General features: G+C 38.2%; 1 protein-coding gene across 1 annotated transcript in view; it reads left to right on the top strand.

Moving 5' to 3' along the window:
• The window catches only part of LOC137501004 (C-type mannose receptor 2-like), a 96,674-nt gene that overhangs the window by 11,913 nt on the left and 59,823 nt on the right, over window positions 1-24,938 (top strand). The window contains exons 4-6 of the mRNA XM_068227833.1: window positions 7,948-8,175; window positions 13,317-13,490; window positions 20,366-20,620. Coding sequence (XP_068083934.1) covers window positions 7,948-8,175; window positions 13,317-13,490; window positions 20,366-20,620 — 657 coding nt within the window. The remainder of the gene's footprint in view (window positions 1-7,947; window positions 8,176-13,316; window positions 13,491-20,365; window positions 20,621-24,938) is intronic.

Raw genomic sequence — 24,938 nt, 5'->3', positions numbered from 1 at the left:
GAATTTAAGGACTCCATGATAGGACTAGGAAGTGACTGTTACTTTAAAAAGGGCATCATCTAACTACAATAAAAAGATTATGAGAGTGGTTTCCTTTGAAATAATTTGCCAGAAGGAGCGGTTTATTACGCCATTTGACGTATAAAACTTTGATACACGTGGCAACAATATTTGAATTTACACACATGTTACATATATAAATCACTTGCCATACCGCAAGTGGTATCAATATCTTGCTGCGTTGCTTCTGAAATAAAATGACATTTTGGAGGTATAATTTACGGATCGATTCCATTTGAATCGAACCGTTACTCAAGGATATAGCTTCCTTCTATCGGGAGCCCGAGCATAACCCATGTTACGGTCGGCTTCCCGATTTAACTAAGATGATGTACTCCGGCTATATACATTTTTCCGAGACCGGTACTCGGACTGGGTAATGTTTCTCGTGAAATGCGAAAACTGGATTCCACGGACGGTTCCTATCTTACGATATCCAGCTGATGCCATACCAATGAATTAGCATTTACAGGTTATTTACATGTGATCTGAATTGTCACCAGTTAGCCTCAGTAGACTACTGCCACAGATGAGATAACGAGAAGCGGTGGGAAATACCGTGGCCATGGCCCCCCCTCGCATCGCGAGCGAAGTAAACAAACACGCAAGTATGACTGTAACATCGTCCCGTACGGAAACCGTACAATAACGCGGTAAAAAAAAAAAGATTCTAATATTATCACTCTCATTATTCAACATACTAATAGAGGGATGTTGTTACCAAATAATTTAATCCACGCTCGTCACAATCTTCATGAAATTATCATCCTCGAAATTATTATTATTATTATTATTATTATTATTATTATTATTATTATTATTATTATTATTATTATTATTCAACGGTTCCTGGCACTGTCACGTTTGATTAATATCATCATTATTATGCGGGATGCAAACACAAATGGTTATTACTGTTATTATTATTATTATATCCCTCTCGTGGTTATTATTATTATTAATTAATAGGTGACTCAAGATATTATTATTGTTCACGTCACTTAAAAGGTTATTATTATTAATGAACCGGTCACTTGCGCCAAAACATATATATTAAGATATCGGTGCAATTACAAACATTCCACTGATCAACCAACGACATCATTACAGTTATTATTATGACAATTATTATTAATCTGACCGCGATGATTTAACATCGTCCTTACATTATTATTATTATTATTATTTTAAAAAAATAATATTTTCGCCTGTAACACGGTAGTCCACTCTTATTATGTTTAACGCATAACCCCTGGTACAAAGTCGATTTATTCTGGCACTAAACACTCCAGATATGATTTACTTGGAAATATTATATTAATCGCATCTCACAAATTTAACAACTTCACTTTGAAAATATGACCATATTAATTTCAACAAAACACACTTGGTATGGCGAAGCTGGATTTTCCTTCCATGTCATTAAATGGTTCGTTAAAATGACAAAACATAAAAGCACATATCGGGTCTTATTTAACTAGCATAATCAAAATCAAATGTAAAGAAAATTATTGACTACAAAGAAATATGAATGCATGCATGACTTAACGTACTACACTATATATACAAATTTACATCTCCAACAAACTGAATACATAAAAGACCCGATTATTTACATTATTATGATTTACTACTGTCCGTGCTACAAATTTAGGATGGGGTCGTTAAGCGACCCATCTTGTTACAGAAGGTAACCAAGTATGACCAAATTATTCTCATTTTTCCCATCACGATAACATTTCCCAAATATATTTTACAGTTTAGTACTCATCTTAGTTATCGGTATTCCATTGCAGCTTTGCAGACGAGAGGCTTCATCCAGCCCCTCTCTGCGTTTTACTCCTCCATCCTTGATGGCGTAGTTTCACAAAAGATTTCCTGGCACATTATTATTTTACACTCATATCTTGACTACCACAAACCTTCACCATTTACTACGTTAACACTGTATACTTTAATTTGGATACAACAAATTTCTATCCTAGACCCAAGAATTTAATATATTTACACTATTTAATCTTCGTCCACCTACCGCACAATGGACCTGGACACGTACGACGAGGTGTCAACTATTTCGCCCGTCGCGATACGCCCGATTTATACGGCATTCTTGACGTGTTCATTACATCGGTTCGGTATAGCTAAGTACAGGCTACTACTTCCTTAAAGTACTGTTCGTCACACAGTCTATTATGTACGTACTTATGGTGATATATTTTATACTACTCTCTTGCAGGGTAATTACTTTACGTCACTGATTATTCATAAATAAAAAACACTATCCTACGTTAACTATTTCCAGATTTAACATGTTGCTTGAGCGCGATCACACTTTACAAACACTGGCGGATGCTCGCGCCATTAAATGACTGTACGTCCGTAGAATTCTAAGTTACCGGCGACCAACAGTTCAACTCCCGATATTCAATTCACGTGTGCTGGCGACCGTCAATTCAGCTCCAACGATTCAAGACAAGTGGCTGGCGACCGTCAATTCAGCTCCGTATATATGGATGAAGCCTTTTTCCCGCGGATTCGTTGACGTCATGCCCCTTAGGGACGGGGTGGATTTTTAATATCGGTACTTGCACTCCGAATTGGAAGTTAAAATTTACATCAAATTAATCCACTCCGCTAGCATATCTGCTGGATAAAATATGAACTCCTGGTGATCACAGATTTAGGAGATATGGGTGGATTTAGCTCCTCACATTTCGCGCCTTCGTAAGCGTCTCTGACAACGTGGTCTCCTTTCAGCCAATGAGATTCAAGCTGTCCGGTTTCCAAGAAATTCAGCCTTCAATTTAATTAATTTGCCAATAAGTATTGATTATTTTTCCATGCGTGACATCTAATAAATTCATTACATCCATCCGCGTACTCATATTAATTTATTACTGAATACTTTTGTAGTTACGAAAATATCTCATCCATCATTCCTTAAGATGGTATCACTGAGTCTCCCATCAAATTTTTACTATTGGCCGGCAAGCGGTCACGTGATTTAAATCTCCACCTGCTCGAACTTAGGCTAGCGAACGTACACTCAGCCGCTGTAATTTTCCATGAGGTCATGGAATTTCCGTCCTACCAAAAATATCCCAAGGTCTTACTCATGTGGTGGGTTTTCTTTGTACGACTCTCCCCCTTCCTCTTTCTGACCAAGACTTATTTGTGGACTCTGTATTTCCTTGTACGCCAACTAATGATATTCCCTGCTGTGAAGTAGCTAAAAGTTGTCGTGTTGAGCTAATCCGTCAGGCTCCAGTCTGTCGTCCTTCCTTCGCTCCGATTTCGACATTACCTAAACGAAATATTTTCAAATACACTCCTCTGTATTTCAATAAATGTACCATATTATTTTACCGATCAAATCATGATTGATTATGGGCCTAAGTCACTCGGGTTCAATATAAAACCACCAGTTACGTGGGCTGCATAAAACAAAATTAGTAGGTGCAAAAGAATCACCCGGTAGTATAATATTTGAAAAGAAGATATATCTGTAGAGTATTATTTACAACTCTTCATAAAATTGGGCTGCATTTAATTTACTGTTACAAGGAAATAAGCGAAAAATTATTTCTACACATTACATATGTCTGTTCAGTGAAGTTAACTTCAACAACTGACCCATTTTTCTGTTCACGGGGTTTTACTCCTTGTCAAAGAAGCACTCAGATATCTCAGTGACAGACTTACCCTGGAGTAAGGAATACTTTGGATCAGGAAACAGTAAGGATTCAGTCTGCAGGTCATCCTGAGTCCATGTTGAGAGGACTTGAGGCATTTTTTTAAAGGTCTTTTACTTAGCAAGAAATCCTTTTCAAGGGGAACATCGTACTGTTTATCATGTTCGTAGCTGAAATTTTTTTTTTTTTTGTACGTGCAACTGCTGTCTTGTAAGATTGTCCATGAAACCCCCTTCTTCCTCCCTTGCAGTCCTCATCAGAAGGTACAGCTGCATCAGTGGCTCTGTGTGTATGTTCCCTATGCCTTTTTTCATCCTCTTACAGTGCATTTAAAGCCTAATACCAGTACTTCCTCCAAGCTGTGGCCACTGGAGAGGAAAATTAATTACCGGTACCAAGTTACAATGCTTCAATTTCTGAACACACTGTAGCTGATGAGATTCATAGTAAAAATCTATGCAGGTTGTATTCATACATTTGTCAAACTTAACTTTTGTAATAATTCACTTCATAGTATAAAGATAAAGAGATTATAGAACAACATAAAATGCTACTGTAAAGTACAGTACTAGCATATTTCTTCTCCTCCCAGATCAAGCTAATGGGAAGTTACAATATTAATTGATATTTTAGACATTTCTTTCAACTCTTACAAACACATTTCATTCATTGAAAAGTTTGTGTACACTTTCTTGTTAATAATGCTACTTACCTCTAATGAGCAGTTATTGTTGCTTCATACAAAGATTACGCCAATTCAGAGTCTAGTGGCACACAACACAGACATGTTAAGTGCACGAGTGATTCTTAAGAGGTCTATCTTTCATTCGATGTGCAATGTTGCCATAATTTTGGTGGCCTTTTCGATAATTAAGATAAAATCAGTAGTAGTACGCACTGGTACTATACAGTACTGCAAGTCCTTCCCGGTTTAAATCACTAAATGGACACACAGCTGTGAACTTGCATCTGGGAGATAGCGGGTTTTAACTCCGCTGTTGGCAGCCCTGAAGGTTTTTCCATGGTTTCCCATTTTTACACCAGGCAAATGCTGGGGCTGTGCCTAAATTAAGACCATGGCAGCTTCCTTCACACTCCTAGGCCTTTCCTATCACAGTATCACCGTGAGACCCATCTGTGTTGGTGTGACGTGAAGCAAATAATAATAATGAAATGAAAATCCACAGCCTGTTTCCAGTCTTTTGACTGGGTCAGGAATGGAATTAATGAAGCCCCATCTAGTGGCAAGAAGAGGAAATTTGCCAGCTGCCAAAGCCTGTCGCACTCCTCTGGGGCAATGATAAATGACTGACAGATGAAATGAAATGTTAATGGAGAGTGTTGCTGGAATGAAATATGACAGGGATAACTGGAGTACCCGGAAAAAACCTGTCCTGCCTCTGCTTTGTCCAGCACAAATCTCACATGGAGTGACCGGGATTTGAGCCACGGTATCCAGCGGTAAGAGGCCAGCGTGCTGTCGCCTGAGCCATGGAGGCTACAATAATAATAATAATAATAATAATAATAATAATAATAATAATAATAATAATAATAATAAAATCACTAAATATGATTAATAATATATTGGATATACTCCACGTACTAGGAAAAAGAAACGACCAAGGAGAGATGATTTTCCAATTGTCTTCGGCATATAATCTGGCAGTAGTCAATATTTGTTTCCATACAGGACTAAAACTCATGAGAAAACTGTTGGCACACAGATTGATTATGTCCTTTGCAGCTATGATGTGCTAAAACAATTCATTGACTGCAAAGTCATACCAGGAGAACCTCTCGCATCACAGCATAGGATTTTTGTTGGTGAGATAAAGCTCAGACGTCCTTTATGCTTTGTACCAAACTTACATGTACAAAAGACCAAATGGTTCAAGCTACAGGAGAATGTAACATCTCAGACTTTTATTGACGACATCAAGGTGTACATTACCCAGGATGTAGAAGATGGCACCACCACAGATTGTCAATGGGAAAGATCTCAAAGTCACTGCACAATGACAGCTAGACAATATCTGCGAGTCTCAAAAGGGAGAATGAAGATCAACAAAGAGATGAAGTGAAGGAAAGAAGAAGTCCAGGAGGCACTAATGGAGAAGAAAGTTGCTTTCAAATAGTGGTGGAAGTTCAGGAACGACCTAGAATGGATTCAGCTCAAGTTGAGATACAAGGCAGCCAAGAAATCTGCAAAACTGATTGTGGCCAAAGCTAAACAAGAAACTGTTCAAGGATTCTATGAATGCCTAGATACTTCAGAAGGTGTGAGCCAAATCTATAAGATTGCTGCCCAGTGTGAAAAGCATTTCAGAGATATCATTGCCATGAAAGATATCAATGGCAAAAGAATTACAAAAGAAGCCAGGATCAAAAACCGTTGGCAGGAATATTTCACTGAGTGGCTAAATGAAGAATTCCCAAGGGACATGGTGGTTCTTCAATGTCCTGCACAGGGCCCTGTGCCTATGTTTACCCCGACTGAAGTTCAGACAGCTGTGTCAAAATTAAGAACGGCAAATCAGTGGAACCTGATGACATTCCATCTGAGTTGTGGAAGGTTCTGTGTATTGAAGGAATTGATTGGCTTACTAGGATGTTTAATAAGATCTCCGCTGGTGCACCCATGCCGGAGCAATTTCGCCAAAGCTACCTTGTGCCTATCTTCAAGCAGAAGGGAGATGTTGCAAAATGCAGGAGCTATAGAGCCTCATACACACTAAAAATTTGGGAACGTGCCATTACCAAATGCATCAAGAAAATGATAAACATCCATAGGAACCAGTGTGGCTTCACAAGTGGAGTTTCAACTAGTGACGCAATTCAAACTCTCCAAATACTGATGGAGAAACATTGTGCACTTCACAAGGATCTCCACAGGGTTTTCATTGATTTAGGGAAAGTGTTTGACTGTGTTCCTAGGGAAATCATTTGAACTGCACTGAGACACCAAAATGTTCTGGAGGAATATGTGAGGCTTATCAAGGACATGTACGTTCGTCCCTCTACAAAGGTGAAATCTAGTTCTGGTATCTCTAGAAGTTTCCCTGTTGAGGTTGGTGTTCATCAAGGTTCAGCTCTGAGCCCAATATTATTCAATATATTTATTAACTATCTCACAGAACAACTGATGCCACAACAAACATGGACACTTCTACATGCAGACAACATCGTCCTTGTTGGTGAAACATGTGAAGAGGTAGAGGCAGCCTTAGAACTTTGGAGATGAATGGACTCAGAATAAGCCCTAAGAAGACTGTAACTTTGCCATGCCAGAAGTTCAAGGTCTATTCAGTACAATTTTCTTAGCAGGTGAACCACTGGCTATAAATAAAAACATTTATTGCAGCCAGTGGCCAATTGTGTAAAGCAATAATACAGTGTCACAATAGTATAATAATTTGAAAGGATACCTCACACATATCTCTTAATTCAGCCTCTGGGCTGATGACCTAACAGACAGACATCCTTTCAAAAGACTCTCAAAAGATGGCTAATGGAAACAGCATTTACAGTGCACAGGAATTTGAAGAAAAAATGATGCACCTACATATAAATTGTTGTTACAGCTTAAAATAGTTAGTACAGTATATACAGTATTACACGGGAGTGAACGATGTTTAATAGTACAGTATACACGATTTTTAAGAGGATACTTTTTATGGATAGTTGGACATTTGTCTATAACAATGTACATTGTTTGATGACAATATAATCTATTCTATTCTCTCTGATTATAAATTTGGAAACAATGCTGACACATCAAGAGTACGGTACATCCAAATTGCCTTGCAGGATGTGGGTATGTCAGTCGGTGTGATGTGTGTGCTGTTGTGCATCATGTTTATACAGAACTGTTTGTGCCTACGTAATACTTACAGAACATTTATAGAAATTGTCAGGAGTGAAAGCACTTAATCTTTTCCATTTTATAAAGTATCAGTACATAGCCACATCTTTCTATTGTAGTTGGTGAATGTTAAGTTGTGGTACTGTATAATGCATCCTCTAGAAAATGGATAGCAGCTTAGTTTGAAACTTGACATATATGAAAAAATCTCCATAAATGTTATGGTACAATTCTTTAAGTACTCAGTACAAATTTTTATCCTTGGTTCATTTTTTTTCTGTTCTCTATTTTTAAAATGGTACTTTTACTGTGGAATTATTCATTTTCCAGCATTTCATGATCTTTGGTTGGGTGGTCACCTGCGAGAATACCATTGGGAATGGGAAAATACAGGTCAACCATTGGATTTCTCTCCAAATGTGTCTACTGGTTATCCACCTTGGATAAGGGTTCCTCAACAGCCTCAACATAACTGTATAAATCTGTACAGTGATTCAGGACGTCCTTATTTTGTAGACCGACGCTGTCGTGAGCTTCATGGCTATGTGTGTGAGGAGGGTAAGTAAACTCTCTACAACTAATCATAGGTATTACAGTTTTATATTGACTGTTAATAATTTATGCTATCTTTCTGCACTATAGCTTTGAAGCAATCATGATGGTTGTGTTCTTGTTTCTATTTTGATTGCATATAACTGAAAGTTTTTAACCCTCCGTCGGTCGCGCCGTATCCAGAAGGCGCTAGTTTTTCACGTCCTACTTCACAGCGCCTGCTTCTGATGAACCTGCACTCACAGTATCTTGATAGCTGCCAGTGTCTTACAATACAGTTGAGAAGTTGTCATTGTTGATAACATTAGTGTTGGGACACACAAGTATGAAGCATGAGTTCTCCACCTAATCAATACTTATTTTTTTTTTTACATAGTGTCAATATTATTTACATAAAAAAAAGTATCAGATGTAAGGCTTTTCAGGCGTTTGCTCTATTAACCAGCGTTTCGTCTTAGGTCTGACACTAGACTCGTCAGAGTGGGATGTGCCGCGAGTCTAGTGTCAGACCTAAGACGAAACGCTGGTTAATAGAGCAAACGTCTGAAAAGCCTTACATCTGATATGTTTTTGACATGCTCTATTGGTGAAAAATATCTATTTCCCTATATGGGAATTTAGAATTTTCCATAAAAAAGACAGTACCGGTTTCGACCTGTAAATAGGTCATCTTCAGCTGTTGGGATACTGAATGTTGGCACCTACCGGATGCCACGCGACCTAAACCTTCCGTGCTTTTAGTATGACCGGTAACCATCGGTTTTTCGATTTAAACAATCCTAGTGATTTGAAATTAATGCACACTTTACTTACTTATGATAATTTTGACAAAGAGCAACAGAATGAAGAGGACAGTGATACTGATGCTGAAGATATTCTGGCTGAGAGTAGAGAAGAAAACTCTGATACTGAGGAAAGTAGAGAGGAAGACGAACCTCTTCTCAGGGACATGTTTTATGCAGGGAATGATGGAAACACAAAATGGTGTAAGCACCCTGAATCTAATCATAGAAAGAAAACATCCCCACATAATTTGTTCACCAAACTGCCAGGAATTATTGGTGATGAACGTCACATAAAAGATGAAGGTGGGTGTTGGAAATTGTTTATAACTGACGAAATGTTACATAATGTCGTTCGATATACAAATCAGAATATAGAACACGTAAAAGGACATTTTCGAAGAGAAAGAGATGCAGAAGTGAGTGATATTATTGAAATAATGGCATTCTTAGGACATTTATATTTGGCTGGTACTTTACATTCCAACAAAATAATGCTGGAGGGCTTGTGAGGCACGGATGGCAATGGAGTGGAAAAATTCTGTCTTGTTATGAATTTGAGGCATTTTAAATTTTTGCTTCGTTGCTTTTGTTTAGATGACAAGGTTGCAAGAGAGAAGCGTAAGAAGACAAATAATTTGGCAGCTATCCTGGAAGTATTTCAGTCATTTGTTAGCAACTGTAAGGAGAACTATTCCCTTGGGGCGTTCGTAATAATAGATGAAAAGCTTGAAGCCCTTTGTGGAAGATGCCAGTTTAAGCAGTATATCACATCAAAACCAGCTAAATAGGGATAAAAATATACGGATACAAAACTTCCTATTGTCATAAGTTGGAAATTTATCCAGGAAAACAGCCAGAGGGGCCATTTCATATCAGTAATAAACCACCAGATGTTGTTAAGCAATTGGCACAGCCTATCTATAACACAGGTCATGATATTACGGTGGATAACTGGTTCACAGACTTGAACTTGATAGTTGAGTCGAAGAAGAAAAAATTATCTTATGTTGGCACCATTAGAAAGAATAATAGATGTCTGTCAGCTGAGCTTACGAATGTGAAACAAAACAGTAAAGTCATCAATGTTTGATTTCAAAGAACATGCCACTTTAGTCTCCTATTTTCCTAAGAGATACAGAATCGTCCTGCTCATTTCCAGTCATCATTTAGATGACGACTCCATTTATGATGAAACTGGAGAAAATGCCAAACCTGTAATTATGACATGCTACAATGGGACAAAGGGCAGAGTAGATGTCGTGGATAAAATGTGTGGGAGTTACAACGTAGCCTGAAATACCACACATTGGCCACTAGTTATTTTCTTTGCTATGTTCAATGTAGCTGGCATAAATGATCAAGTAGTGGCTATTGGGAATGAATGTTGGTAGGAGGCGACTGTTTCCAAGAACACTATCTGAGCAGTTGGTGTCAGAAGAGATTAGGCGAAGGAGCATGAATCCAACAGGTCTCCATTCGACACTGCGTTTCCAACTTAAAAAGTACCGACCTGCAGAGCAAGACAAAGAAGCAATAGCCACTGGAACTACCCTTCCTCCACTTGCTGAAAAGAAACGATGTGACATTTGTAAGCTTGCTAAACTGAAGAGGATCAATACTATGACAAGGCACAGCTGCAAGAAGTGTAAGAAACATTTCTGCCTGGAGCACGGAAGAATGATTTGTCATGAATGCTTCAAAAATCTGGACTTGGGAAAATAAAAAGAAAGATGAACAGTTCATCATGTACTTTTCTGTACTTTTCTGTTTTTACATTATTATTACTTCAAATTCTGTGAACAAGGTTATGGTATATGATGCTATAGTTCTTATTGTTGGTTATATTATTGTGTGTGAAATAAAGAATACCTAGGAGATATGACATTGAGTATTCTGGTAATATCTGAAACGAGATAAAACAACTTGCAGGACTTTATTTTTGCTGTTAACGATGGAAAGTAAAAGGAATGTCAACATTATTTAACTCAATTATATTCAAACATGTCTACAGGAAATGTATTTTTAAAACTAAGAACACAATGGTGCCTCCTAGATGCCGCACGACTTATCTTGTCGAAATTGGAGTGCGACCGACGGAGGTTTAATAAAGATGAAAGACATGAGTTGACAGGATGAGGAAAAAGTTTGTAGTTTTGATACTGAGTTGTTTTACCTCTGAATTTTAAAACCATTATACTGCAGCTGCAATTTTGAAACGTTGTTCTAATGATAATTTCATATGACTGTTGTTAGCCTGATACAGCTCTTAAAAGGCAAACCCTCCAACAAGGGTGGCATCTCCCAGTACAGGAAACTGTGTGTTATAGGGGAGGAGGATAATGTTGTGTGTGTTGTATGAGTGGCAGGGATGTTAAGGACAGCACAAACACCCAGACCCCGAATCAAAAGAATTAATCACTTAAGATTAAAATCCCCAACCTGGTTGGAAATTGGCCACTACGCTTTACATTCAGCTAAGGAGCCAGATAGTTTTCAGAAATATACTTTTATATTGAACTGTTCCATGCTCCTTGGTTGGTTCTTTCAGAATATATCACATATAAACTAGTAGGACTATTTCTTCTTCTAAGGACATATTCCATGACATGGATTGGACATGGTGGAACGATAGCTTGACTACCAAGATCACCCAATCTGATGCCCTTTGTTTTCTGTGTTTGGGGCTATGTTAAAGTTGAAGTGTTTCTCTCAGTGAGTGTAAATGAACTGAGAGTTCAGAAAAGAGAAACAGTAGCAACCATTGACAGTGTTATGGTATGACTTGTAGAATTTGGGGCGAAATCACTTATAAGTGAGATATATGCTGTGTTACAAAAGGAAGCCATATTGAATATTTGTAATACGTGTACATGAAATTTGAAGTTGTACTGAATGTTTTGCTGCATTATTCAATTAAATTCAATGAATACTTTCTTTGTGATTCAAGCTCTTTCTTGTATTTAGGGAGACTGAGTAGTGTATTTGTAGTATAACATACAACAGTCATAATAAAAAATATGGTACCAGCTTTGGGTGTAAAATTCTATTGTACTTTTTACAATTGCAGTTGACCTAATAAATTATCATATCACTCCTGAGCTTCATAGATATTTTAAAGAAATTTCACTATTGATAGGCAGAGAAAGCATTGTATTTAATATTCATTCTCTGCATGTCCTTATACTATAATTCAATTCCTGATCACCCCCACCCCCACCCAAAACAAAAATCCTCCATACACCTGTGCAAACTATAACTGTTTTACTTGTACAAAAAACAAATATCTTTAGAAAATGCTTTCATAAGAATTGCAGCTACATACATTATCAAATCTGTAACTTACTGGATTGGCCAGAAAGCTTCAAGGCAAAAATATACAAGGCTGTTGTTTGTTCTGTTACCCTCTATGGAACTGAGTGCTGACTGCCAACATCAAGGCAAAGACAGGCATTCTATGTGATGGAGATGTGAATGCTACATTGGAGTCTTAGGTTGATATGATGGGATCATGTATAAAATGAGACTGACAGTCTGTCTGCATTTGGGTATGGCTCCGATCGTAGAGAAGATACGGGAAGCACAGCTGAGATTGATACGGGCATGTTGTATGAAGTGACGTGGATTTGACTGCTTACATGGCTTTGACAATGGACCCTGCAGGAAGACGGCCATGCGGAAGTCTCAGGAAATGCTGGTTAGACAGGGTTATGGCAGATATGAAGAAACATCAGCACACCTGAAGGCACATTTGACCACAACAAATGGCAAAGGCATTGCAAATATGTGGATGCTGCAATTGTGCTGGAATATCACAAGGAAAGAGAGACTGGATTGGCCAGATGAAAGTGTCCCATCCATTTTTTTCTTTTACTGACAGCAAGGTGCAGACGAAGTATGTGTATGATACAATAACAACTAATTCTAAGTATGTTCTTGGAGCAGTCAAGATGTGATTACATGAGAACACAGTTTAGTCTATTGCATGTGAATCAAATAAATAAGACAATATTTCCCCTGCACAGTGTAATTTCTTGATGTTAAACACTGCAAACCTTGGAGATTAATTGACTTTTATTAAGATTCCAATTTCTTTGAGTAATTTTCAGAAATGTAAAGAATAGGAGAGAATCCATTGGCTTTCACCAGAATTGGATTAATAAATTCAGTCTTTAGCCATGATGAAGTTAGCAGGTTGTGCCATGTGATCAAGTATAGTAGAATGTGCAATTAAGGTTTAAACCAATTAAGCACAAAAGCTGATTTCTAAAAATGAATGTTTTGTTGATTCAACCAAATTTCCGATATAACTTTTTAATGCTCTTTCAGGTTTGTGAGGAAACTGTTATGTAAATTTCTTTTTAGCTGGCTCTGATGAGAACACCAGTATTGTGGAATATTTTGGAGGACATCGCTATGTATTTGTGAACAAACATGTGACCTGGAGTACTGCTGTTGAAAGTTGTAGAGCTATGCAAGGTTATTTGGCTGTGGCATCAGACAATGATGAACTAAGGTTCATTGTCAATGGGACAAGAGGTAAAGTCACATCTTTATGTTTAGCTTCTCTCTCTCTCTCTCTCTGTTTTCTTTTTTTGCAGAAATTCTTTCTTTCAAATCTGTTTTGTCTGAAAATGTAGTGAACAGTTTGGCCTATGCCAACGATCTTAATGACAGATTGTGCCGAAAGCTTGCAATCTAATATCGTGAAACTTGAAAATAGGTGCAATGAGTATGATAGTAAAATTAGCCTTTCCTAGACTGAAGTGATGTCAGTTTGTAAGAAACAAAAGAGGAGTGAATGTAAGGTTGGGAATACAATGCTGGAACAGGTAGATCATTTCAAATACTTAGGATGTGCATTCTCCCAGGATGGAGGTATTGTACATGAGATTGAATTAAGTTGCAGGGAAGCTAATGCAGTGAGCTTAAATTTGCAATCAGCAGTATTCTGTAACAAAGAAGTCATCTCCCAAATCAAACTATCTTTACACTGGTCTGTTTTCAGACCAACTTTGCCTTATGGGAGTGAAATCTGGGTGGACTCAGGATATCTTATTCATAAATTAGAAGTAATAGACATAAAAGCTGCGAGAGTGATCGCTGGTACAAACAGGTTGGATCAATAGTAGGTTGGTACTCGGAATGAGGAGATTAAGGATAGGTTAGGAATGAACTTGATTGATGAAGGTGTTCATACTAACCAGCTTTAAAGTAGTAGGGTAATGTGAGGTGAATGGAGGAGAATAGGTTACCTAGGAGAGTAACAAACTTGACCATGGAGGGTAAGAGTAGTAGAGGGAGGCCAAGATGATGATGATAGACTCGGTTTCTAATGATTTAAGAGGTATAGAACTAAACAAGGTCGTAGAGCTAGTTACGAATAGAGGATTGTGGACGCATTTAGTAAATTCACAGATGCTTGCAGACTGAGTACTAAAAGGCATAGCAGTCTATAATCAAGATGAATGTACATGTGAATGCTTTAGTGGAATGGTTTTCAGTTACATTGTTGAAAATTGTTGTGTTTGAAAGTACCGTATAATCTTGAATACCACCCGCCACCGAATAAGACCCGCACCCTTATTTTGAAAGGAGAAAATTTAAAAATAAAGTGAAGTAAAAATTATTTACAATCTTTCCTAACACACATAAAATGATTAGAAAGTACAAATAAAAGTAAACAGACATTTCCAGAACGATATCCAACGAGTTCATTCATCATCATCATCATCAGTACCAACTTCGGAACTTTCATCACCATCACCTTCCCACAAAATGTCGTCATCGCTGCCATCCATAGCATTAGAAATGCTACATTTCCTGAAGCTCTTACGTATGAGGTCTCCAGGGATACGATTCCATGCTGTCAAAATCCACGAACACAGCAGCTGAACTTCCGGGCGCTGAATGCGAAAAGTAGGCATCAGTGTGTGATTATCAGCCGCCATCCATTCTGTATAGAACTGTTTCAAGGCTGCTTTAAATGGACGGTTCATGCAGACATCCAGCGGCTGTAGCATAGACGTCATACCGTCCAGAATGACTGCTAGGGTGGTTTTCTCATCCTGGATATATTTCTTCACGGTATCTGTTGTGTGGCCATGGTAACTGTCGAGAACAAGCAAGCTCTTTTGTCCCAATAATGCACCAGGGCAACTTTGCCAAACACACTTTACCCAGCCCTCCACAAGTGAACTGTCCATCCAGGCAGAGTTCTGAGATCTGACGATAACACCAGCGGGTAGATTTTTGGGAAGCATCTTTCACTTGAGAACAATGTATGACGGCAATTTGATTCCATCGGCGAGAATACAGAACATTACCGTACATCGTTGTTTTTCATCACCACCTATTCTAATGGTAACACTTTTTGCACCCTTAACATTCACAGTCCTGTCCACTGGCATTTCAAAGTAGACTGGTGTCCGATCTGCATTGCCAATTTGGGAAAGCAAATATGCATTTTCCTTCTGCAACTGAATTATGTGATGCTGAAACAACAATAACTTCTCGTCGTAGGCCGAAGTTACGGAGTATCTGGCCATAAAACAGGTCCAAATCTACATGTGGAACACAGCACAACCACACACCATATCCCAATTCCTGCCTTTCTGTCACATATATATAAAGTTTATTTTCAATTTCTGGAAACTGTACACTCAGTCCACGAAAAGCTCTACGATCACCACTACATGTTAATAGCACATTTTTCTTCTTTCTCCAATAGCGAATACACAACTCATCAATATCGTATTTCCTACCGGCGGCACAATTTCCAATAATTTTGGCTTTCCAAACTAATTTCAGTTTCTCACTCGCAGTAAAAGATCGCAAACGCTTTGTGGAATTCATGTTGATACTCCGAGAACATGCGTGAGACTGACGCCAAGCACGGAAGTAGCGTATACTGAGAGCGGAGAGAGCATTGTTGCCAAGCCGCGCTGGCGGTGATGCCCGATTTGCGCGCATTCAGAAAGATGAATTTCCCAAAATTTTAAATAAGCCCTGCACCTAATTTTGGAAGTGATATTTTCGAAAAAACAGTGCAGGTGGTACTCGAGATTATATGGTATATTCATGTACTATGATATTTAGGAGCTCCCTAGCCAAGCCGGTAAAGGCATGCTCGAATCACCCAAAAGGAAAATAGCTCAATTCCCTGTCAGGAACTCAAAAATTTTAGAAACAAAGCTTCCACTTTTGGAGAGGCACCTGGCCCTGAGGTTCACTCAGCCTTTTCCAAGAATGAGTACCAGATTAATTCCTGGGTGCAAAAGTGGTCATACATAGAGCTAACTAATCTATCCCATTTAATGCCGAAGTTACGGAGTATCTGGCCATAAAACAGGACCAAATCTACATGTGGAACACAGCACAACCACAACTCCATGAGGGTTTGGGAGAAGCGGTAGGAAAAGAAGACTATAGCTACTTTGGAGGAGTAAGCTAGTGTCTTATACAAACCTAGTAGCCTAGTCACTGCCACAGCTAGGCCAAGGGGCCGCTGATAGGGCACTGTCAGCCAGAGTTTATTTGTGGTAGGTGTACCAGTACCTATTTGCTCGTACACTAGCGGGCTACTCATCCAAGTGATCTTCATGCCCAATATTTCTGAATTTCTGTAATCTCAAGAGTTCTGTCATTTTAGCATGGCTATAGCATTGAAAAGCTTAGGGAAAAAGAATGTTAAAGAAAACGTTTTCTTACTTTTTAGATAAGAGAACTTAATGTCAAACCTTCATTTGCAGTCATTCTAGTGGGATGATATTCACAATGTTTTGCTCCTTAAAACAACAATCACCATAAAAATCCTTCATTCTATCAAACATTATACAAACTTTTGCTTGTGAAATAAAATTTTAGGAATCTCATTAACAATATTTTCTGGATCATTCTGACTTTCCTAGAATTTTCTGAAGCATGGGATCTGTCTCTAACAACACCTTTCTATAGAAAGTGGAAATCACACTCTATCACTTACTATAGTGGAAGCCAACTGTCCCAAATTGACTGCTGGATGATGAGATGAAGAGACTTTGGCAAGGATACAGAAGTAATCCCATATGACAGCATTGCTCCTCAACACCAGCTATTTGTACTAGATGCTACAGTCCATATAGATTATGTATTTGTTTGGCCCACCACAAAGATTGAGTGTGTTAAATCATGGTTACTAGTACTATAGAATATCGAGCTTCCTTCAAAACAGCATTGAAATAATCAGTCTCAAATTCTACTATGTCGTCGGTAGAAGATAGCTGAAATGCACAGTCTGACTCCATCAAGATGTGCCATGTCCACCTTAGGTGTCACCAAACTAATTCAATGCCTTATTAACAAGCGGACCTTGCGGTGGAATGATGATATGCAACAGGCAACCAGGACAAAGAAGGATGCTTATAACACATGGCACCAGTCATACAGCCTGGAGAATTTAGTATGATTGCAGGCTCTTAAGTCCACTGTAAAGCAAGCTATAGTTGTTCACTTACATCTGCTTTTAAGCAACACTCTCTCACAGGAATTGTGGTTGTCTTTCGATCGCATTATGGCTATACAGACTGAAAGAAAATTCAGACAGAAATATAAGTTCCTCTGACTGACTCAAAAACAGGCAGTCTCTCACATGAACCCAGATGCTAGCAAAATTGTCGTCAGTCTTTCCAAGAAATCCTTGGACGAGAACCAAATGGCAGTTCTAGCTAAGGGACTTAATTTATCTGTTGCTTCCTCTAAAATTCCCACTGAAGAGGTAATTACTTTTGTTGAGGCAGCCACAAAGTACCTATGGATCAGGCTGAGGAAGTATGACAGAAATGTTTGAGACTTACAAGGTCTGCTGCTGTACCCACACCTAATTTAACTAGAGGGTGAGAGGAGAGCTCTGAAGGAACTTAAAGATCACCCTGAACTGACCATCCTGATGGTGGTAATGGACATTGACAAGTATAAGAACAAAATCTCGGCTATGTTGTCAGAGCCTGTTTACAGTCTGAGCTCACGTGACCGTGCCACTCGTGTGTCCAATGCCACTGTGAAGCTCTTAAGGCAATCCTCAATTTCAAAAGAGGAGGCTAAATATCTGACTTTGGGGGACGCAGTGCCCCCAAGATTTTATTGACTACCTAAAATCCATAAAGATGATGTTTCCTTCATACCAATTGTTAGTACAATAGGTTCTCCTACGTACGCTTTGGCTAAATACCTAAGCCAGTTGCTTCAGCCACATATAGGACGTACTGAATCATATGTTAGGGACTCTTTGTATTTTGTCAATAAGTTGTCTACCATAACCCTTCAACCCAATGCACTTCTGGTGAGTTTCAATATGGAATCCTTGTTCACTAAAGTGCCGATTGACTTGGTCATGTCCATCATTGAGCATCTGATCCCTGAGGACATTACTAAGCTATTTCACCACTGCATGACTTGAAGTTATTTCTTGTGGGGTGGGCCATTTTATGAACAGATGGATGGGGTAGCTATGGGAAGTCCACTCTCCCCGGTAGAGGCTAATTTCTTTATGGAGCATTTTGAGAGGGAGGCTATTGTTTCAGCACCCGTCAAACCTATGATTTAGTGGAGTTATGTGGATGATACATTTGTGGTATGAACAGAAGGTCCTGAGAAACTCCATGTGTCTTTAAACCACTTAAATCAGCAACATCCTTCAACTAAATTCACTATGGAGATGGAGTTGGATGGATGCCTCCCTCTTTTGGATGTTCAATTAAGAAAGAAACCGGAAGGCTCCTTAGGACATACCGTCTATCATAAGCCTACTCACATAAATCGCTACCTCAATGCAGATTCTCACCACCACCTGGCACAAAAACAGGGTATTCTCACAACACTTGCCATGAGAGCGACACAAATTTGTAAGCCATCAAATATCCAGGAGGAGATGGACATACTCAAAGTGATGTTCAAGGGTAATGGTTACAACAATGTACAGATTCATAGAGCCTTGCATCTCAGAGGGACAACTAATCAAAGCTCACAGAAAAAAGAAGTAAAGGGAATGCCTACCTGCCTTCCATTCACAACACCACAGACAGAATCGCCAAGGCCTTTTGCAAGAATAATATAAAAACCGTGCTTGGTACCATCACTAAAATTGCTCGTAGTTTTAGATAAAAGCAAGGACAACTTGTCTCCACTATTACACCCTGGGGTGTACAAAACTCACTTGCAGCTAGATATACATTGGCCAAACATGCCCGTCCATTGGGACTTGCATCAAGGAACACCAAAGAAATATCCGCCTCAACCAGCCAGACAAGTCGGCAATAGCTAGCTATCATCGGGTCATGATGTCATGTTCCAAGATGTTCGAGCTCTTACTCACACTAAACACTACAGGTCTCGGATTATACGGGAAGCTGTGGAAATACGTAAAAATCTTAACACTTTCAACAGGGACACTGCGTATCAATTAACTAATATGTGGTTGCCAGCCATTAAGGATTTACGTAGGTTACGTGTTGTTGCCATACTTTCATATGTGTGTACTCCGGATATGCACCCCTGCCCCCTCTCACACCCTCTCACATCATCATCATCCGCTGGTTATCTGCACATACTTTCTTTTCATTCTTCAGCTCTGTTCTATTCTATCCTGGTGTCTTTTGTTACTTTTATGTTATTAGTTTCTATTTCTCCTACCACATTTTCCCCTGATATACTCTCTGATTCTTCTCAAGCATGCGCGGTGTGATAGAACATCTCATTTGGTGCTTAATATTGTCATCTGCTCCCGCTTGGAGTGCTGTGCCAGCATACAGCGAGCCACCTGGTGGCAAACGAGAGTACCAATACAATTATCTAAATGGTAAAATATTCTTAAATTCAAACCCTCATTACGTAGAAGAGTTCCTTGGGAACAGTCAAGATTTTCTTCTGAAGATGCGAAGCAAAGTTCTCTGCGAAACGTAAAGACTTTCACCTTACTTTCATGACTCGGCATGAGCCCATGTCATGTCTACATAATAACAGATATAGATGAAAGGATTAACCCTACACAAGATAGTATGAAGTACATAAGAGTAGGCAAAAGAGTGAGGCACTTGAAACATTTATCTGAAGTCTGCAAGTATGGTTCTTGAAGGTCATGATGGAATTCTTGAGAGTAGTAATGGTAATGTTACAGATGAAATCTCTATTCAGCCAAAAGGTATTGCAAAAGTCAACAAAAATTTAGTTATGGTTCCTCGAGCACCTAACATAAAGCCAATTACAGGGATGGATGAGAGCTATAGTATGTATACATGTGTAGTTTCGGACTTCATAATAGTTCATATATTTTTTAGTATGAAATGACATTTCCCTAAACATCTGATGTGTAAAAATACATTTTTAGAACAAATTAATGTAATGAATTGTAAAAAATACAATGCTGGTGTTTATTTCAGATTTCCATGATGTATGGATTGGTGGGCATATGTCAAACAGTCACTGGGAGTGGGATCACACTGGACAGAAACTCTTAACACCATCAGCATCTCCAGTTACTGGGTCAGACATTGTGAATAAGCTTGTTCCTCAGTGGATAAGGTTTCCTACAAGACCAGTCCATGACTGTCTCAGTGTATATCGAGATAACAACAACTCTGCATACCTTTTGGATAGCCGCTGTAACAGCCAGCACACATACGTTTGTGAGGATGGTAAGCTTTACTTATGTTAGGTACCAATCATTTTTATTTATATAAGACAGGAAAACAACAATGTCACACATTGCTACTCAAGCTCTCAGTCTCTATAAATAACATTTACATTTGGCTGCATGTTATGAAAACAATAATTTTGTATGGCTAAAAAAAAGGAAAACTTCCAGATCCATTTAAATTTCTGTATGTATGTACGTACGTACGTACATATGTATGTATGTATGTATGTATGTATGTATGTATGTATTTATTTTCCCCTTCAAAAGTGGTAAAAATCATTTAAGGGAGAATATTTTATTTCTACTGTGAATTGGAACATTATTTCGTGAACCAGGAAGGGAGCTTTAGCACGTTGAGTCGACTAGAACCAGTTACCAGGTGCATGGAAATCCCAGCTCAGAGCGAGCGAGAGGAAACAAGCAGATACCGCTAGCCAGATGACCTTCAAATCAGCCATGAACACCACGTGATCAGGCGAAATATGTGTCTAACACTCGATCAATACTAGCAAAGTTATATGACGTCTGACTATGGCAGCCAATCAGGTGATAAATTTCGTGTGAAGTTAATGAAGTGACCAATCGTGTATAATGAGAAGACGCACCCCTGTCTTAAGACGGTGAATTATGGATTTTCCTAAGGAAACTTTACCCTGGATTTCTACCTCTGAATGCGACGAGTGGGGTTTTATTCTTTTATTCTGACTTCAACTACAGACGTGAAAAGACGCACTTTGCTCACTGGAGAACTTCGTCTTATTTAGAGCTTCCAACATGTTACAGATAGCAGTTCAGACATTCACAGATTCTATTTACAATTAACTGAAGATATCAAAAGATAAGTTGCTTTTCCATCTCGTCAAACAGCGGTGTGTGTTTTGGACTTGTCTCAGACTTAATTTTCAGTTTCAGCTTTCGCAAGAACTTCTACAGAGGAGATTATTGGTTCGAGTGCAAGTCAAGATGCCTGTCTTCCTACAATATGAATGGTGTGGTTTCCAGCGTGCCAGCATGTCCTCAATGAACGAGTAGAATGTGAAGCAGCTCAGACGGGCAAGACCAGGATCGATGGTGCGTAACGCGGTAATGCACTAGGTCATCAACCCAAGTTCTACGATCGACAGTCACCACCAAGTAATATTTAAACATTGTTATTCTTTCTTTCTATTTGTAAAATGTAAAATGTAATGATATAGCCTCTACTTATTTGCTTAGAAGAATTTCTATTAGTTAGAAATTTTCTATCTCTTCTTTCTTGGTGAAGGTAGTTTGGGATAATGAGTGTGTGTATTTGAACCTATTAGCTTGTTTTGAGTGAATGTCATCAAGAAATGTTTCAACTGTCCCGAGTTCATTGTAGCAGGAGAAATAAAAGTACTACGACCTCAACGTTAAACTAGGATTATTTGAATAATTTTTATACTTGAATTGAGATCAGATGGGACAGTAATTTCGTGAATTCCATTATATCAGAGTTCATTCCTCGATTATACAATGTATGGTTGGATTCCAAGCGCGATAGAGTCATCTGAGATATTGTTGTGCAGTAGCTTCCGCATGTATGATCTCGCGCCGCCAGGGATAATAATAATAATAAAAATAAAAATAAATTAACCTAATTATCGCATAAAGGAACACCTAAGGTCATAAGCATAATAATAATTATTATTGAATAAGATTGATGTGTGCTCATTTTGTATTAATTTAGGCCTGGGAAATGGCAGTATCTGACCGATACATCTATATATTTTTGCTGTGCTATTATAATTATTTGACTGGTAGATGGATATTATAGAATTTAGCGGATAAGTTGTGCATCCATTATTGAGTCAATTTAAGAAGAAAATATGTTACCTGACATAATTTCTTCGTTGTGAGCGCAGGTTAATTGAGAGCCACAATTATGGTAGAAAGATAAAAATAAATATCGCAGCTCATGAACCGCGTACGCGTAATGTTAATTCTGACCTGTGTTTAGGCAATTTTGTCGATAATTTTTGGATGATTTTTGCTCGTAAATTTTCCCTGAACATCGTCGTATGACTGAATTCTTCAATACAGTGATAATCATTGCTCTATCACATCTCAAGTTGATGAGAGGAATTTCCCACGATATTGTCATCATGAGAATATTTCCCCGACTTTGAATAAACTTGAAAATAATAATCAAGGGCTAGCATTCGTATAAATATGTATATAATATTTCCGTGTATCTTTGTGTGAATGTAGTGTGTGTGATTTGTCTGTATTTTGCTCGTTGTAATTTTACAGTCCATATTTGTGATGATGCTCTTCGCTGTTTTCATGGATTTTTGGCCAATTTTATGCCAACTTCAGTGGTTCACTATTTAACAGAATATAAACCTTTAATGAATTTTATTCATTTTTAAGGAAGAATAGGGTCTTAATTAGTGAATACATATAAATAAGTATAGGCCATGTCAGTGGATTGAATTCACAAAATAGAATTTGTAAGCGTGACATAACTAATTATTATCAATCAATGGGTAAATGTAGGTTAACATGATGTCAAATTCCAAGTTATTGTGTGAAGATCAACTACTGAATAATTATGAAAGGGAATTTATTAACTAGTTTAAAGGCTAAGGTAAACTGGTAAACTGTCAAAGTGTAGTAAATAAACAATTAAAATTCGGTACATTGATGGAATCTTATGAGACTGATGTGGTGATAGGAGTGGAATCGTGGTTGAAAGAAGGGGTGGGTAATAGAGAAGTATTTCCAGAAGGGTACACAGTCTATCATTGAGACCGAGGAGATAAAAAGGGAGGGGGGGTGTTTATTCTGGTGAAGGAAACTTACTGTTCACGTGAATGGTTTACCGATGAAAGGGATGAAATATTAGGGATAAAATTAGTTTGTGATAATATGAAGGAGGTGGGAATTATAGGAACATACAGGCCTGGAAGAGAGGAAAGAGACATGGAAATCTTTGAAAAAATAATAGATTATACTCGTAAAAACAATAATAATGATATGGTAATAATTGGGGGAGATCTAAATTTGCCTGAAGTTGAATGGAAAGGAGCTGCAAGTGAAGCCCATGAACAGAAAGTGGCAAATAAGTTCATTTGGGAGGGAGGATTTACACAAGTAGTACAAGAACCGACTCGTCTCAATAACTTACTAGATGTATTCTTGGTTAAACCATGGGAAATTGTTGATAAAACTGAGGTAATTGAAGGAATAGGAGACCATAAGGCTGTAATAATGGATGTAGGACTCGTACCAAAAAGGCTTAATAAGAGGGTTACACAAGACAAGAAATTGTACAGAAAAACTAAAGTTGATGAATTTGGGACTTACCTTAAATCACAATTCAGTTGTTGGATAAGTGAAGGGAGTAGCGTGGATACACTTTGGGCTAAATTTAAAGGAATTATTTGGGAAGGAGAGAAGAGATTTGTACCTGTTAAGAAGGGTAAAATGACCTCAGACCCTGTTTATTATACAAGGGAAATAAGAAAATTAAAAAGAAAATGTAGAATAGTAAACAGGAAAATCAAAGAGGGTAGGGAGAGTAGAGAAACTAGAAAACAGCTAATGAGGGAACTGAATAGAGTGAAAAAGGAAGCAAAAGAGAATTATATGAATGGCATACTTCAAGAGGGTAATGACCACAAAGGGAAATGGAAAAAGCTGTATTCATATATCAGGAATCAAAAAGGAAAAGGAATCCAAATTCCTACAATGGTGAGAGAAGGGGGTGAACACTATTTAACAGATACTGAGAAAGCAAACCTATTTAGTAGGGAATTTAGAGATTCAGTAGATGATTGTCAAGGGTTGGAAACCGAAACAGAAGATAGAGAGGGAGAGAGACAGAGGGAAACAAGAAGCTTCTCATTCACAAACGAAGATATTTTCAGAGAAATCCAACTGCTTCAGCAAGGAAAAGCAGCAGGAAGTGATCAAATTACTGGGGAGGTATTAAAGACAATGGGGTGGTACATAGTGCCTTATGTAAAATTTCTCTTTGACTATGTCATAAATAATAGTGTAATACCAAAGGAATAGAAGGAATCTATAATAATACCAATTTATAAAGGAAAGGGTGATAAAAGGAAACCAGAGAACTACAGACCAATCAGCCTGACCAGTATAGTTTGTAAAATTCTGGAGAGTTTAATATCGAAGTACATCAGAGGGATATGTGATGATAAAAATTGGTTCATGAGGAGCCAGTATGGATTTAGAAAGAAATTTTCTTGTGAGGCACAACTAGTGGGATTTCAGCAGGACATATCAGATCAGTTGGATTCAGGAGGTCAGTTAGATTGCATAGCCATAGATCT

The sequence above is a fragment of the Anabrus simplex genome, chromosome 5 (assembly GCF_040414725.1).
Source record: "Anabrus simplex isolate iqAnaSimp1 chromosome 5, ASM4041472v1, whole genome shotgun sequence".
Taxonomy (NCBI): domain Eukaryota; kingdom Metazoa; phylum Arthropoda; class Insecta; order Orthoptera; family Tettigoniidae; genus Anabrus; species Anabrus simplex.
The sequence above is the reverse complement of the archived record's forward strand: the minus strand, read 5'-3'. Positions and strand labels throughout refer to the sequence as shown.